This window comes from Sapajus apella, unplaced genomic scaffold, assembly GCF_009761245.1.
Source record: "Sapajus apella isolate SASKATOON/1434 unplaced genomic scaffold, GSC_monkey_1.0 scaffold52, whole genome shotgun sequence".
NCBI classification, from domain to species: domain Eukaryota; kingdom Metazoa; phylum Chordata; class Mammalia; order Primates; family Cebidae; genus Sapajus; species Sapajus apella.
Window position 1 is genome coordinate 5,595,739 of NW_022436992.1, and position 16,967 is coordinate 5,612,705.

Genomic DNA, 16,967 nt, shown 5'->3' on the forward strand with positions numbered 1-16,967 from the left:
TTCCACCAGACTTCTCCATTTAAAAGGATTATAAAAACTTCACCTGCTCTTCATCTGTTATCTATCACAATTGTTCAAGGGTCAGCAAATGTTTTCTTAAAGGGCCAGGAAATGTTTTCTTAAAGGCCCAAGAGTAAATATTCCAAGCCCTGTGTAACATATAGCTTCTGTCCTAACCATTCCCCTCTACCATGGTACGGTAAAAATAGCCATAAACGGTATGCAAATGAATGAGCCTGAGTATGTTCTAATAAAACTTTATTTGCAAACTTGGAGGTTGATGCCTAGGATGTAGTTTGCTGATACCTGCATTATTGGTGTTGTCCACGTTAGAAGTCTAAGTTTTATCTCTGTCTCCTTCTTTCTCATTCTCATAGCTGATATATCTTCATATCCTGCCAGATTGACATTCTAAATGTTTCTTAAATCCTTGCCTTTCTCTTTATCCTTGTAGACGCAATCCTGATTTGTAGTCTCCTCCTCTCTCTTTTGGGCTCTGAAGGCTCGATGTGCCCCTGCCATCTGCTTGCAGTCCTGCCGAAGCTAACTGCCGTAACTGCAATAAGAAACTGTCTAACCCCAAACAGGATTATGCCACGCCTTTGTTTTAAGATCTTTGATGATTTGTCATTGCCTAAAGGAGTGTTCACAAATGGAAAACTTTGTAAGCTGATAGAGAAGTCACCTCAGGACCTGGCTCTTTCTTTCTCTCCAACTGTGTCTCCCATTCCTGTTTGTGTCCATTCAGGACCTTGGAGAAGCAGGGTAGACGGGATGATATACATAAGGAGGAATTGCCTGTGAAGGAGAAAACAGGAGGGAATGGGCTTTTGTGGAGCTTTTAGACTGCTATGGGGTCAAACACCTTGGAAAGAAGAGCAGGAAAGAAAGAGGGTTGAGTAGAAAGAGGCTCAGCCCTGTTTCCAGTAAGTCCCAGTCAGGCCAGTGGGGAGGCCGGATCGGGAGCTGAAGTTGCTTGTTGGAGGAGTCCCTGCAGTGCTGGAGCGTGTAGCTATGTCCAGTGATTGACTGGCGCTGCCTGGGACCAAGCACAGCCTACACGTGAGACTGCAGTAGAACCACAGGTGCAGCAGATGGAGATGGTCTGTTAGCTATGCTCCCACAGCAGTTCATCTCCCAGGAGAATGGCTTGGGGCACCTCCATGGCATCGTTCATGTGACCAGCTTCAGTGAATCACTTGTAATATTTTTCATATACTATGCCATCTCCAGCCTCCTAGCCCATCTGCATTGCCCCTTCCTGCTCCTAACTTTGTTTGGCCAACCGCTTTTCACTCTTAAGTCTCAGCTGAGGTATAACCTCCTCTAGAAGTATTTCTTTACTTCCTGCCACCCAACTGTGTAAATAACCATCTTTCCGTCATTCCATAATATCATCAGCCATTTCCCCAATTACGATGGGTTGTACATGTTTTTGGTTTGGATTAGTCAACCTCCTGAAGAAAGAATTATTTAGTATGTGCTCTTAGACTCCTAGAGTAACCAGCACTCATTTGTTGAATGAATGATTGTACTCTCAGTTATCTATTGGGAGGGTTAGGTGACTCAGATAACATAAAGAGGACGGCAGGGCAGATGATACTTAAGCATTATATTGAGTTTAAAAAAATTATATTGGCCGGGCGCGGTGGCTCAAGCCTGTAATCCCAGCACTTTGGGAGGCCGAGGTGGGTGGATCACGAGGTCAAGAGATTGAGACCATCCTGGTCAACATGGTGAAACCCTGTCTCTACTAAAAATACAAAACATTAGCTGGGCATGGTGGCGTGTGCCTGTAATCCCAGCTACTCAGGAGGTTGAGGCAGGAGAATTGCCTGAACCCAGGAGGTGGAGGTTGAGGTGAGCCGAGATCGCGCCATTGCACTCCAGCCTGGGTAATGAGTGAAAATCCGTCTAAAAAAAAAAAAAAAAGAAAAAAATTATATTGTCGTTTTAAAATAATATATTTTATAATTATGACATATTAGACTCATTTCACCTAAATGTGGACAAACTTAACATAGCTGAAGAAACACTGGGCTTGAAATCAAAAGACCCATGTTCAAATCCTGGTGCCCTCATTTGTGAGCTGAATGACCGTGGGACAACATGTCTGGCATCATTTCCCTATTCAGTAAGATGAGGAGATAGGAATCTCAAAGACACTGCATTTTGAACGCATCAAACCATTTGTAATACATCCAAATACTTGCTTGGATAGAGATCTCTCTGTTTCCGCCTCGTGTGTCAGAGCTTGCATCAAGCTAACTCAGTGTCCCATTATATACTGAAATTTTAGATCACATAGCTTTTTGTAGTGAGAGTGAAAGATAAGAGCAATTTAAAAGTGGTGCTCTTCTAACAATGTATGTGTGGTGAGTGCTAGTAAATGTATTATTCTGGGAAGCAGTTTTGAACTACATAGTCTGCTAAACCATTTTAGGTTAAAACTTTTATAGAGCGCCCCATGAGAGCAAATGAGAGATCAATTATGTGAGACTAGAGAGATTGTTGTAGCACCGACTGGATGGCAGAATAGGATTCTAGCCTCCTTGGCTTGGGGGTGAATTATTGTGGCTGCTATCTTTATGGCCATGCATTCCAATTGCCACTTCATAAACTGTAAGAGTAAAAACAATAGTTTTTAAAAATAGAGATGTTAATAAAAATAAATAAAAATCATAAAGCACAAAATATTATGCAAATCAAATAAGCAAAATGAAAATAGACACGATAAGCATAAATTAACTTATAAGAAAAAGATAAGAAATGCAGCCCCACTATCTTTAAATGAACTAAAATGACAATGTAAGATGGAACTAAAAGATCAAAAGGATGAAATGACGAAATGAGCTTTAAGTATGCAAACAGGAGACAGAGATATTTACAATGTAAAATAATGAGCTTAAATAAGTCTGTACAGTTGCAAAGAATGTAAGTCTCTCACAGGAGCACACTTTTGCCGCAGAGGGAGAGACAGGAAGCCTTCCCAGTGTCCTTTCACTCTTTGGTGCTGGTGTGCTGTGACTAGGGAGGGGAATCTGGCTCATGGATGTTGGTGGTGATGGTGGAGATGATGATGATGATGATGATGACGGTGAGTCACTGCCCCTTCCTGCCAGCAGAGGGCGGCCATGCAGAGAGGTGAGGACAAGCAGAGCTGGTGTGGAGATCTCTTAGAGCCCCGTGTTCATGACTGTTGGCTGATCTGAATATCCCCAAAGTGTGTTAGGAAAGTGAGCTTACCTGGGTGTTTCTAATTTTTTTAAATGACTTTCAGATTATGCAGTAGCAAATACTCCTTTTTCTTTTCGCTTTTTCATTCTCTGTATTTCTTGCTCAGGATGTAGTTCCAGAGGTTGTTTTTTTATTTTTTAGGAACTATAGATACAGCCCTTTCCTCTAGCTCTTAAGCCTCTTTCTTCATTTTTATTTTTTTCCTTATTTTCCCACTTGTTGGAACCTGTTGGAAACCTGACCAATTCTCTAGAAACAGAGACAGACATATACAAACACATACATACAAATAAGCTACAGCCCCTTCCATACACATGCACATGTGCGCACACACACACAAATACACATACACACATCCCCTATACCCATGCATACAACCTATACCCATGTATTCATAGATTCATAGACATACAGAAACAGCACATATCTTGCCCATACACACATACACACAGTTTCACACACACACAACCAGTGCCCATCCCATTCAGGATGCACACACACATACACACACACACACACACACACACACACAATCAGTATCTCTTCCCATGCACACGTGCATGCACACACAGGCTCGCGTGCACTGGCCTTTCTTCTTTGTGCCTTTTCTCCCCCAAGTGGCTTCTCCCTGCTGCCTTTCCATCCATCATTGCAATGCTCCCCATCTGTACTGCAGATACAGATCTGAATATTGTAAATTATTGTTTCTTTTCCAGGGAGATTTTTTTAAAAAGCTTTACCCTTGTGATCTATAAATAATGAATAATTCCATTAGAAATATGATGGATGGTATAACTTTTATGCAGAGTTTGTCAAGCTCAATGTTTCAGGCTTTTACTTTTAAAACAGCCCCAGGCCATGGCAGGTAGGAAACTCAATTGGCTGACACTCCAAAGTCTCTCTTGCCACATTTCCCAAAGTGTGTTCCTTTGGTTCTCATAGATAATTCATGCATCTTAAAAGCAGCACTTTCTATGCCCGAATAGATTTGGGAAATGCTGCAGTGAACTGACTCCTTTAATGCAGAGCTCCCCAAAGCATTTCATATGATAATTTGCTGTAGGTCATGCAGTATTTCCAAAACATATTTGGCCAGGGAACCTTATTTTTCATCAAAACATTATATCTCTAAGCTCAGTGTCTCATAGAAAATGATTTAGGAAATAGTATTCTAATGAAAGTAGTACATTCTCTCTACAGCAGAGAACCTGTTTTACAATTGTCCTTACTGAAGAGTTCAAATTTACCTCCCCATATTTCCATCACATTTGTACTTCTTTACATGTTTAGTCCTAAAGTACAATAAACATCTATTCTAAAGCCAGTATATGATTCTGAAGTGTCTCCTGAAATCTTAAAGAAGAACATATAGTTTTCATTGTTTTATGTGAATATGGTTTTCTATAAAATAGGTCTTTGAGAATCAGTAATCTTTATAAGTAAGATAGTCTAGTTATAGTTTGACCAGATATTTCTTCAACTAGAATATCCTTTCTTAATGTATATTATATGGATTATATATGTGTGTGTATATGTGTGTGTGTGTGTATATATATATGTATGTATATGTATATGTATACACACACACACACGTACATATATTCATCATAAATACATCAACAGAAAGACAGTAGAAAGAAAAAGAGAGCATGTGAGAGAAAGAGAGAGAGTTCCAATGGATGCCCCTGGAACGAGACATTGCAGACACAGCACCAGTACGTATAGCAGGAGAATCTGTGCTCCCCTCTCAGCTTTCCTTTGTGATTTTCACCTGTAATAATTAACCCTGTAGGACATCCACTGTATTGCAGCCTCCACGTGATTCTTTGACACTGAACAGTTGTGCCTAAAACCAAGGCACAAAGGGCAAAACCCAAGTAGCACATTTTGGGTTAAGTAAGCATCCCTTTTTCATCCCCTTTCCAAGATATAAGAGAGTACAAATGTGAGAGTGATCGTCGTGCCAAGCTGGCACAGAACAGCTGTCTTATCTGTAAGACTTCATGCATCTGTCTTCTAAACTGAAAAGGGACTTTAACCAATTAGTGGTTTTCTAAAAAATTGAAGATTCCACTAGACTTCAGACCTGTTCTGTGTTTGGTCTGTACCTGTTTCTTTCTAATACCCGGCCTGCCTACCCTCATTCCTTAAGATCTCAGCATGTGCTCAAAGGATCTATCTCTCTGCTACGGAGAGTTGCATTTTAACAGAAATCCAAGAATTGGAGCCCAGACGTTTCCAAGCACAACCTGAACAAATACCTTAGGATGCTTTGGAGGGTTACAACAAACTTTCCCAGAGCACACAGCTGGTCTTAACTTTGTAATAACTTAAGCAGTTATTGTATATACTACATCAGAATAAAAAAATTATAAAAGCATGTTCTATCTCCCCTTCTTTTTAGCATTAAGTACTATAGTAGGCATATAGTAGGTCTTCACAGGTGCAGGTTAGCAATAGAATACCTATTCTCATTTGCATTTCTTATTGTATTTGTAAATATGGTAAATTGTTCTTTTCTAACAACTCTTTAAATTTGGTAAATATTTTAAAATTAATGAACATCGAAAGAAACAATAACAGAGTGGCACTTGGACCACAATATTCTACAGCTGGAAGACCATTCACCACATCATTGCTGCTCCAGTTCTTGGACCTCAGAGAGTGCACCCCCCAAGGAAGATAGGCACACCATTTCCTGCAGCAGGCCTTTCTACTTTGATTATCATTGCTGGAATGAACTTCTTTGCCTCAGGCTGAAAAGGTTTCCCGAAGGACACTAGCCTTTTGTCAATGTCGCCTTTGCTTCTAGACTTCACACAGTTAATGATCATGTACTTCAACACTCTGTACTCTCCTTATTTGCTGGGAGTTTTCCAAGTTTTGTTGCTATCTTTCCGACTACCCTTTCTGTCTTCCTTTTTGATTCTGGTCCTTCTGTATACCCTTGGAAATGGATAATTCACAGGGTCTTCTTTGACCTGCTCTTCTTGCTCTGTTTACTTTCCTAGTATGTCATTCATTACTTTGGTGTCCAAATACCCCTGACATTTACCAGATCCCTATAAAGATTGTTATATCTCCTGAATTTTGGATGCATATTTCCATCTACTTCTGGGCATCTCTGTTTATGTTTTCAGGCCCCTCAAACTTGCCTGGGGAAATGCTAAGCTCATGTTCTATGTGATGCCTTCCTTTTAGGAAATATCTCTATTTTCCTCTTATATAGGCTTCTTCAATACATGTAAACACCTTTATAAGGACACTGTCAGTTATTTGTGACAAGCCTCATACATACATTAAGAATCCTTTTCTAGAAAACTAGCTTTGATGTAGAAGATATCAGTTCCCAGTGATAAATTAGTCTGTACTGACTATGGCTGTTGGGTGCTATGTGCCCAAGTTTCAAAAGGCATCCTGCCATGGGACTATCTGCTTCTCACAGCTAATGCATAATTAAGATGTTGATTTTTGGCCGGGTGCGGTGGCTCATGCCTGTAATCCCAGCACTTTGGGAGGCCGAGGCGGGTGGATCATGAGGTCAAGAGGTCGAGACCATCCTGGTCAACATGGTGAAACCCCGTCTCTACTAAAACTACAAAAAATTAGCTGGGCATGGTGGCGCGTGCCTGTAATCCCAGCTACTCAGGAGGCAGAGGCAGGAGAATTGCCTGAACCCAGGAAGCGGAGGTTGCGGTGAGCCAAGATCGTGCCACTCCAGCCTGGGTAACAAGAGTAAAACTAAGTCCCAAAAAAAAAAAAAAAGAAAAAAAAAAAAAAGATGTTGATTATTTATCATATTTTAGCTCTAATTATATTTCCCCAAAGTATTACACTGAAATGCTCTTTCCTTAAAGGCTACGTGTTTTTAAAATGCCGAACAAGTATCATAATCTTATTTGAAAGCTCTTCCGTTGAGATAGCCTTTGCCAAGAACATATTCTTCAAGCAAGATGTGCTATTTTCAAGCTGAAGATTACATTTAGGACAAAATATCTACAGAAAGTTAATACTTTGTCAAGGCCACTTTAGAATTTGAGTAACCAGTTTCTCCTCCTTGGGGACTCTTGTTCTTGCCTCAGATATTGCTGGTTTCAAAACAGGGTGCAAAGGCAGACCTCTCTTCTCCGCTGATTTGTTTTCATTGTGATCCTTTCAGAATAAGATTATCCTGGACCCCATGACGTTCAGCGAGGCCAGGTTCCGGCCGTCCCTGGAGGAGAGGCTGGAGAGCATCATCAGCGGCGCCGCGCTGATGGCAGACTCCTCCTGCACGCGAGACGACCGGCGCGAGAGGATCGTGGCGGAGTGCAACGCCGTGCGCCAGGCGCTCCAGGACCTGCTCAGCGAGTACATGAATAATGTAAGTCTTGGGCTCTCCATTCTCGTGTCTCGGTGGATTCTGTTCTGCAGTCGTGTTGCTCTTTTGGAAGCATGGATAGCAGGACAAGAGAACAGACAGGTGTTCACCAGAGAGAGTCAGGTGAAACCAGAGAACTGCTTTGGGAGAGCGCGGTCATGTTTCAGAATGCATTGTTTGTTTGTTTGTTTGTTTGTTTTAATGTGGAACACATTGATGGCGAATGAGCTCTTTCACTTTTTACTTGGCTGATTTCTTCTTGGATCATTTTAGTGGCCGCATTTTGAGGTAGGTAAGATTTCAATTGGTAAAGGTAGATGATTGATGGAAACAAGTGAGGATATACTAAGTCCTCTGTTACAAAGAGCACTTTCAAACCTAAAGATAGCTATAATCTTTAGGCCCTAAGAGGCATTAATACATCTACCAGGTTTAAAAAGTGTGTGAATAGGGTTATTTAAGGAAAAGTTCTATCTGTAGTAAAACTTGCAGGTGTTTTATTGATGCATAGTCAGGAATTGCTTATAAGAGGGAGTCTCTAAGTTTTCAAATAGGTATGTATGAGTGGTATCTAATTTTGGCACATAATAGCTATCCTCTCCTATAGTTATAAAGTGTAACAGTTTCTGTATACCTGTAACCTGCAAGAAGGTGATGAAACTCACATTCTTTGCCTTGAAAGGCACTAAATTATGGCTGTATTGATTTGCTACATTCGTTCAGCTGAGACGAAGCCCAGAGCTTGCAACAGTGAATGATCTGTACTTCCCCCTTTCCTGGACTTTCTGGTTTGAGAGAACTCAGCAGAAATTGGGGAAAAGAAATGTAGATAAAGCGAAGTCTTGATATTACGTTTTGAAGGAATGCCCTGTATGGCGACCAAGTAGGGAACCAGGGACACTGAAAATCTGTTCACAGCTATTGAAGTCCATGTTGGGTACTATTAGAACACACTGAGGCAATGCTGAGACAGGCGGCCGTTCTGTGTCTCTCCCTCCAGCACCTTTCCACTCCATCATGAGTAAAAATATGCAGCCAACAGACATGCAAGCAAGGAGTCAGTGTTGACATAGCAGTGCTCATCCTGCAGACCCTCCAGAGAAATTACTTAGAAAGCAAAAAGATGTCCATGAAAAAACCTTACAAACTAAAAAAACCAAAATCTGTTTCCTTTCCATGAACCTTCAAATTCTTTGATTTTGGAAGACTTGGCCATTTTCAGCATATAAAGAATAAAATGTGGATCCATCATGTGGCACCCAGCTGCTTATGAGGACATCTGTTTAGGACCCTGGATGACCAACACTTTCTATAATTTTGATCTATGGGTATTACAGAGTACAGCTAGAAATGTTGATCACAGTCTCCCGACTGAGTGCATCTTTTCAATAGCAGATGTGTCAACAAAGAATGCTTATAAACTTTGAGACCCAGTCTGTTTGCTGTTGCTCTTGTTGTTAACAACATAGCAAAGGGCTAATTACTTGGATCTGGAATTTGGATTTACATTAAGGCACACTAGTGGTTCTATCAATGAATAGTTACTGCCAAAGAAGGAAGTAGAAACTACACAGATAACAATGATGCTTACGATCTAAATTGTGTTCCTGTAAATAGAAATTACTGAACGTGATTAAATAAGAATTGATCAAGATGTGGCATGTAATTTTCAGTTTGGTGTCTAGAATCCTGCCAACTACTTTCAGTGTAGGCTCATACAGATCAGCAGAGCTGATGGATTTTTGTGTTTTATTGACCCCAGGCAATTTTGATTTTGGTTCACAGGCTTGTGATACAGGAATGTTTTGTGCTTTATTGAAATCTTAGTTCCTATTTTGACATGGTTACAGACAATGTATCAATGGGTATAGTGCTTACATTTCAGAACGCGCAAGTTCTATTCACATTGAAACGTCATGATCAAAGTCTGAAATAAAACACGTCAGACTTGACATTTATGTAAACTATATAACATTTAGTTGAATTTCACATTTCTTTGGTGATATCAAGGTAGAATTAGATGCAGTCAGATCATCTTCATAATCCCTTCAAATGAGTCCAGTCACTTATTTATACTGCTGCACAATTTGTATTTATTTTGATATATCATATATGAATACAAAAACACATCCACATCTATGCCTTGACTGAAAAGTCTGTTATACTTAACAGCAACTGGTGAATCACTCTACCATTCCTGGGCTGCTATATTTCTCTTTCAATTTTGTAAGTTCTGAGAATAAAGGTGTTATCAAATTAACACCTTGCAGGTTTTCGTCCTAATGTGCTAGGCAATATCATTAGGACAAGTAAGTTGTTAAACTGAAAATAATTAAGAATCAGCATAACTGACATTTCTGTTTTCTAACAATCTCCTGATCAGTCCCAGATGAACATTCCACTTATAATGCTTGTTTTAGCTGAAGCTGTTCTAAAATCATATACATGCCAAATTGTATGACACAGAGGGAGACAGAGGTTATGGAGAGAAGCTGTGTATCGTATCTGATAGAAAAAGGGTCTTCATGGGGCTGGGGCCATGACTTAGCCACATAGCTTCCATTGAGCTCATTAGGATATCAGTCATGTGTTAGATATTTCCACAAATGTACATCCTCCTTAATGAACATGGGTGTGCACCTTGAAGATGTCAACAAGAATTGTGCAGTTAAAAGAATCTGTGGTATGAGAAGACGACTGGGTGAACAGAGGCATGTGGTGAAAATTATGATCACAGATCTGGCAGCGGTAGGAAGGATTGTTGGAATTCCTTTAGGAAAGCTTTAAGTTTAGGCTAGCCTTAAGTTGCTTTATCAAGTTGAAGATATGACCCAAAGTGAAAATATTCTTAAAAATAATCCTCCTTTAAGTAGACTATTATTATTGTACATATGTGAAGACTAATGGGTAGAGAGAGACTTAAAAGCATGCGAGGTCTATAGATGTTAATTTGGATGAGTGCCATCAGTGTGGTGGTTAAAGTATTATGCTAAGTACTATAAATAATTCCAAATTATAATGAATACATAAAACTTCCTCGGGAACTTTTAATTTTATGTTGCTTTTTTTGGTGGCAGTATAAACATAACATTTTATGGGTTATATTAATAAGACTATTGCGATGAATAAACATTTAGAATATTTTATTCATTCAACAGATGTATATTGTCTGCCTGGCCATTGGTGCCAGGCATCTCTCTAGGCTTCTGGAGATACAGAAGGAGCAAAACAGGTAAAATTCTCTGCTTGCTCTCCTGTAGCTTATACTGTTGTGGGAGGAGACAGACAATAAATACTAAGCGATCTGAACAAGAGTTACCTCAGACAGTGATAAATGCAAAGAGGAAGTCTAAAACCTGGGAGGTAGAGGACACTGGGTACTGCTGTAATTAAGAACAGCCTAGGAAGGTACTTTGAAAGGATGACATTAGATCAAAGACCTTTCAGGGGTGAGGAAGCAAAGAGGCCTTGAGGAGAAGGGATGACAAGGTCAAGGGCATTGCTGTGAACGGGTGCCTGGTGTGTCTAAGGCACCACGGGAGTCGGAGTGGCTGATGTGAGTAGGGGGTAGCAGGAGATGGCGGCTGTGTGGTGCCAAGGCATTAGTCTGTGCAGGGTCTGGTGAACCATTACACAGAATTTGACTTTCATTCTAATGGAATCAGAGGCCATTGCAGAGTAGTGAGTGAAAAATGCCGTGATTCAGGTGTTGAGAACAGACCACAAAGGCAAAAGCGGTGAAAGCAGGAGGACAGGTGAGGAGGCCCTCAGTTCCGGAACATTCATGAAAGGATGTTCTCTTGGGCCAGTGGATAGCAGTAGAAGTGGAATAGAGTATTCAAATACTGACTATAAATAAAATTTGTTTATAAAGTAACTAGTAAGAAGAATGTGTCTGTTTTATGAACATAAAATCGACATTATTTGCATTTTGAATGATTTGCATTTTGAATGACAGTTAAAGTTGTATCAGTTGCAACTAATATGATATCTTCAGTTGGATTTGGTTGCACAGGAAATTCTGATTTACTCTGATGTTGAAACAATTTGTAAATAGCTTTCTTGGCGATGCCTGGATAACCTGCTAGATAGACTGCATTTGAAAGGGGAGTTAAGTAGAAAAATTTTGTTTCAATGTTATATCACCAAAAATGTCTAAGTGTGGTTCACATTCTTATAAATACAGAAGACTAGAAAAATTTAATACTTATTCTAAGTATTAAACTGTAATGCAGAACCATAAGGAGAAAAATCACTACTTATTCTAGGTACTAAAACTGTAAATGCAGAACAATAAGGAGCTGCATTAAAGTGTTACTTCTTTACTCACAATTCACGGTTAGACCTTGACAAGAATTTGCAATGAGCAGATGTGCCTGGTCCTTGTTGTGTCTTGTGCTCTACAACCTGTTTCCATTTTATATGCATAGACTCTCTGTGTAGCTCTATTTTTTTAAAAGACGAATTTAGAGTTACAGTTTTCTTAAACAATCATACAGTTAAGCTATTTTCAAATACTGGCAGAGATCCTGCTGGCATAAAATAATGACTTGCTGCTGTTCTCTGCTATAAAATATGGTGAGAGATATTTTTAATTGTATTTTTTAAAATAATTACAATTGCGTATTTTAAAAAATTTTGGATCTGACTTTTTTTGTTCAAACCTCTTGAAGCATCTAAGTGAAGCCCTGGGTTTAACAATTTATAAAACATTAATATAGTAAAGATATTGAAAGCACATGAAGACATATTGATATGGGAACATATGCAATACTACAAGCATTTGAAGCATTGTCATAGCCTTTGTTACAGAGTAGAATTTAACGTAAAGTGGGTTCCTGAAGGAGGGCACTTGTGAGGATTCGAGGACTAAAATAGGGTCTGAAAAGGTTATTTCCAGCCCGATTCTGTGGCCTATACACAGCAAAGCTCTAGCATGCTCTTTCACAACACTAGATGAATAATACATGAGATGGTATCCAAGGCCATGGGATCTCTGAGAATAGTGGCTTTTACATTTTTTTTATAGTGGAAAAGAAATGTATGTTCACTATAAGGAACAAAAAACAAAGACAGAAGAAAACAAAATATCTCATTCCCCAAAATAATCAATGCTAATAATTTGGTAAATGCCTTTCCAATGTTTCTGAGCAGATAGGAGTGGTATATTTACACACACACACACACACGCACACACACACACACACACGTTACACCTTGCATATTTTTTATAAAATAGACCCATTTGTAAATGGTGTTTTGCAGTCTATTCTCTTTACTCAATATATTATGAATACGTTACCATATCAATAAACATTATCTAACCTTATGTTTACTGGCTGCATAGCATTTTATTATACGAATATGTGATAATCATTTAGGGGCAATTCATTCTGAGTGTATTTTTAGGGAGGAGCTTTGGAAAAGATAAGTAGGGAAGACTTTTCCTGCCGGCAGTACAGAGTTCTGATTTAGACCCAAAGCGTGACTGAGAAACAAAATGAGAACGGAGCGAGGACACAGCTTTACAGTTTCTGTGGTTCAGGGGATCCCTGAAAAGTCTTGTGCAATCAGATTTTTCCATATAAACAAAATTCGAATGCCTCTGGGAATTCTATTTGAAATAATCTTATATGCAATTTTTCTATATTATATTGATTTTGTGTATAAATCTGATTTTTATCTATCAGAACTTCTTTAAATTGGCTGTATATTACTGCCAAGAGAGGCACAGAACTAGTTGGCAAGTTCAGAATTTGGGTTCGATCTAAAATCCCAGAGAAAGATTGAATACTTCTGAAGACACTGTCATCAGATAACTTTGCCGTAGGAATTGCTGTACTGCCACGCTTCTTCCATATGAGAAGGCAGGAAAAAGACTGAGTAGCTCTTATTACTTAAGAATAAGGCTGATTGTTGATTAAACACAAAATCTGTTTTGAGTATTATCTAGATCTTCTCTTTTCTCTCCTTCCTATTATTATGTAGATCAGGGAATGCAATTCACTGAATTCAGCTTGCCTGATTATAACTTTATCTATTAAAAGGTACGACAACACAATATAGAACGCAATGTTTGAAAATGATTGTGGGCAATAGGAGATCTAATGTCGCCCATACCTTTTCCTAATGGCCCTGCATTCTAATGCAAAATTAAGAGTTGCCTTAATGAGATTGGTAGCTTCATTCAAGGGAAAGAGTTCTAATATTCCACATTGCTGCCTATGGTAAGGAGGTTTTCCTTGCCTTTTTCTTACTTGTTTCCTTTCTTCTCTTTCCTTTTCTCTGTCTTCACATATGTTCAGTGCCCTCATCTCTATTAATTTTGAGCTTCAGATTCTTCTGTGCATGTATACTTGCCAAACAAAACTTTTACTTCCTTGAAGAGAGAGTTTTAAAATTTGTTTGTTCTTCTTCTTCTTTTTTTAAAGACAGAGTCTGGCTCTGTCACCCAGGCTGGAGTGCAATGGCCCGATCTTGGCTCACTGCAACCTCCGCCTCCCGGGGTTTAAGCAATTCTCCCTGCCTCAGCCTCCCGAGTAGCTGGGATTACAGGCACGCCCCACCTTGCCTGGCTAATTTTTGTATTTTTAATGGAGACCGGGTTTCACCATGTTGGCCAAGCTGGTCTCACATTCTTGACCTGAGGCAATCCACCCACCTCAGCCTCCCAAAGTGCTGAGATTACAGACATGAGCCACCACACTCGGCCTTAAATTTGCTTTTAATTGGTATTTCTTGCTCAGATATTGCAAGAGTACAGCTATGTTACCAATCCTCTCTCTGAAGCGAAAAACTATTCTTTGAATCTATTCTTCAAAGGAAATGTATATAGTTGGAGTGGAAGTCTTTAGAACAGTGTTTTGTCTTCTCTTGCAGCATGGCTTTGCCTGCATTTCCAGGTAGATTTCGCCATATGCTTATTGGTACTGGGTACCTCCCAAAGGTACCCAGAAACTGGTAGAGGGTAACACAAACATATTTTTTCTTACTTCCTTCTTCTTATATTGTTATGATCATATTTCCTTTCTAATGGTGCTCAGCTGTGTTTCCTGTAATGGTATCTTAGAGAACCAAGGGTTGTCGTGCAGGAATATGTTGGCTGGCACTGACCCAGGCACAGGTAGTGGGAGAATCTCTGGTCACTCTGGCTGGACGTCTTCTCTGGTAGAATTATGATGGGGAGAGTGTGAAAGCTTGTGTCAGGTTCAGGTGTGGCCCAAAGCAGGTGTGCACTGGCTCTGAAAAGCTCCAGGAGGAGATCTAGACTGGCACAGTTGGTTGGCATTAGGGTGCCCTGGACACAGTACCCATTATAACTTTGGAACACAAATGTAGATAACATCCAGGCCCATGGGAGCATAACAGTTCTTCTTGGGTCTTAAAGTGCCCAAGGTATAGGATGGTTATTCAAGTGGGGGACTGAGGTCCTTTAAAAAGCATGGCATGTTGTATACATATTCTATTACATATTATCAGCCCAGGACATACAATTAAATGACCGACAGGATCCCAGGACAGTTAGGATTAACTAGACTTGTTTCCTTTGCATCATCAAGCCAGCTCTCCATGCAATCTTACATACCATCCCCTTGTCGAGAAGAAGAGCCTTTTCTTCATGACCACCTGACTCTCCATTATGGATGGTTTAGTAGAGGTTACAAGCTTGGGCCTTGTTGCCATCTCTACCTTGGCTCAAATCTGTTTTATCACTTTGAAGTGACATGACCTTAGGCAAGGTCAAGTGACTCCCTGAGCCTCAACATTCTCAGCTGTAAAGTGGCAATAATAGGACCCACTTTATGGGGGTGCCTGCAAATCAAATGAGAGCAAGGCAGTCAGAAAGCTCAGTGTCAAAGAAAATTTGTATTTGCTTCCTTGTTCTCCCCAATGCTCTCAATCCCTGTTCTAGTTTATTAATCTCAAATTAAAAATCATATACTCTAAGGTTATTGAAGTCTTTTCAGACATAAGAAGTATAGATGGATAGAAAGCTTTGCTGGATATGTCTGCCCTGGGTGTGGTACTCCCCTGCTTGTCCCCGAGTTGCCAGAGATGTGTCTGCCCTTGTGGCCTGCCTACAAGCACACTATGGAGAACACTAATTATAATTATTGCCAAGGCCAGAAAAAGACATAATGAAAGCCCTTCTTATAACATTAGAAGATTTTTAGAGGACTTGAGGAAAAATAACTAAGACTCATAGTCCTGGGAAGTCAGAGGGTAAACAATAAGAGGACCAGGCCTCTGCACTCCTAGAAGTTGTACTCAAAGTTTTGATTTAATAAAGGAAGACATCTCACCTCATTTGTTAAGCTTGTCTGAGTCAGAAGATGAGGTGTCTTCCTCCTTTTATTGGTTCCTTAGGCTTCTACTAGAGAGAAGCAAGTGGGGATATTTCTGGCTCCTGTGGATAAGAAAGAAAGATGAGCGAGACTCTGTCTTTAAAAAAAAAAAGAAGGATGGAAATTTCATGTAAGCATGGGGGAAATTTCTGGGGTATTTTATTACTGCGATCTTCTTTAACAGCTCTAAACTGTGAGTCTGTAGATGTTCAGTCTTAAGCATAGGAATGGGGTTGGTGGTCTCAGGTCAGCAGCTGTGTTTTTTTGAAACCTAGGTTTGTTCTGAAGGGTTCAGAGTAGTCATTTAAAGCATGCGCTTTAGAAGATTAACAAACACCATGCCAGGCCGAGAGTTCTGCTTTAGGGGATTTCCTCTTATGGAGATCTCCTAAAGTTAGCAGGGATCCAGCAATGCATTTATTATATAGTATGGTTACATCGACAATCAGCAAATCATTTGGCCACTGGCCAGCTATCTCTTGATTAGGAGGATTTGGGGAAAACAGGCTTGCCATCAAAAGGAGCCCCCCAGCGTTCGTTCCATAATGAATGTATTCTGAGCACTGAAGGTCACAACTCCAGGAGCTGACTGTTGGCTTCATTATTGTGAAAAAGCAGTATTGAGCAATTGATACTTTTATGTCTTTCCTGGACTCATTACCTCGCAGCCCAGCATTCTCTCTCTTCCCTCCCTCCCTCTTTTTTCTTCCTTCCAACTAAGTGCCTGGTGAAATTCTTAAAAACTCTTTGGAATTCATGAATGAACTCACAGGAATGTAAGGGAATTACTAAGAGAAAAGAAATGACAAGAAAGTAATTAACTGGAGATGCGCCTGCAGGTTTCTCATGGCCTAGACTTGGGTTTTAAATGAGGCATTAGGTGCAAAGAACAGGACAAAGAACAGCAGGTACAAAGAACAAAGCCTGGTGACCCAGCTAGATGGCCATTTCGATTAGGGGCCTCAGTAGAAAGCCTGGATTCCCAGATAATGATACCATTGGGGTTTGATCTAAGAAAGTAAAAC

At 39.9% G+C, this 16,967-nt stretch overlaps 1 protein-coding gene across 5 annotated transcripts in view; it reads left to right on the forward strand.

Moving 5' to 3' along the window:
* Window positions 1-16,967, forward strand: part of CTNNA2 (catenin alpha 2) — a 1,139,605-nt gene that overhangs the window by 399,530 nt on the left and 723,108 nt on the right. For all 5 annotated transcript variants that reach the window (XM_032243720.1, XM_032243721.1, XM_032243722.1 and 2 more), the window contains exon 7: window positions 7,397-7,600. In XM_032243720.1, coding sequence (XP_032099611.1) covers window positions 7,397-7,600 — 204 coding nt within the window. The remainder of the gene's footprint in view (window positions 1-7,396; window positions 7,601-16,967) is intronic.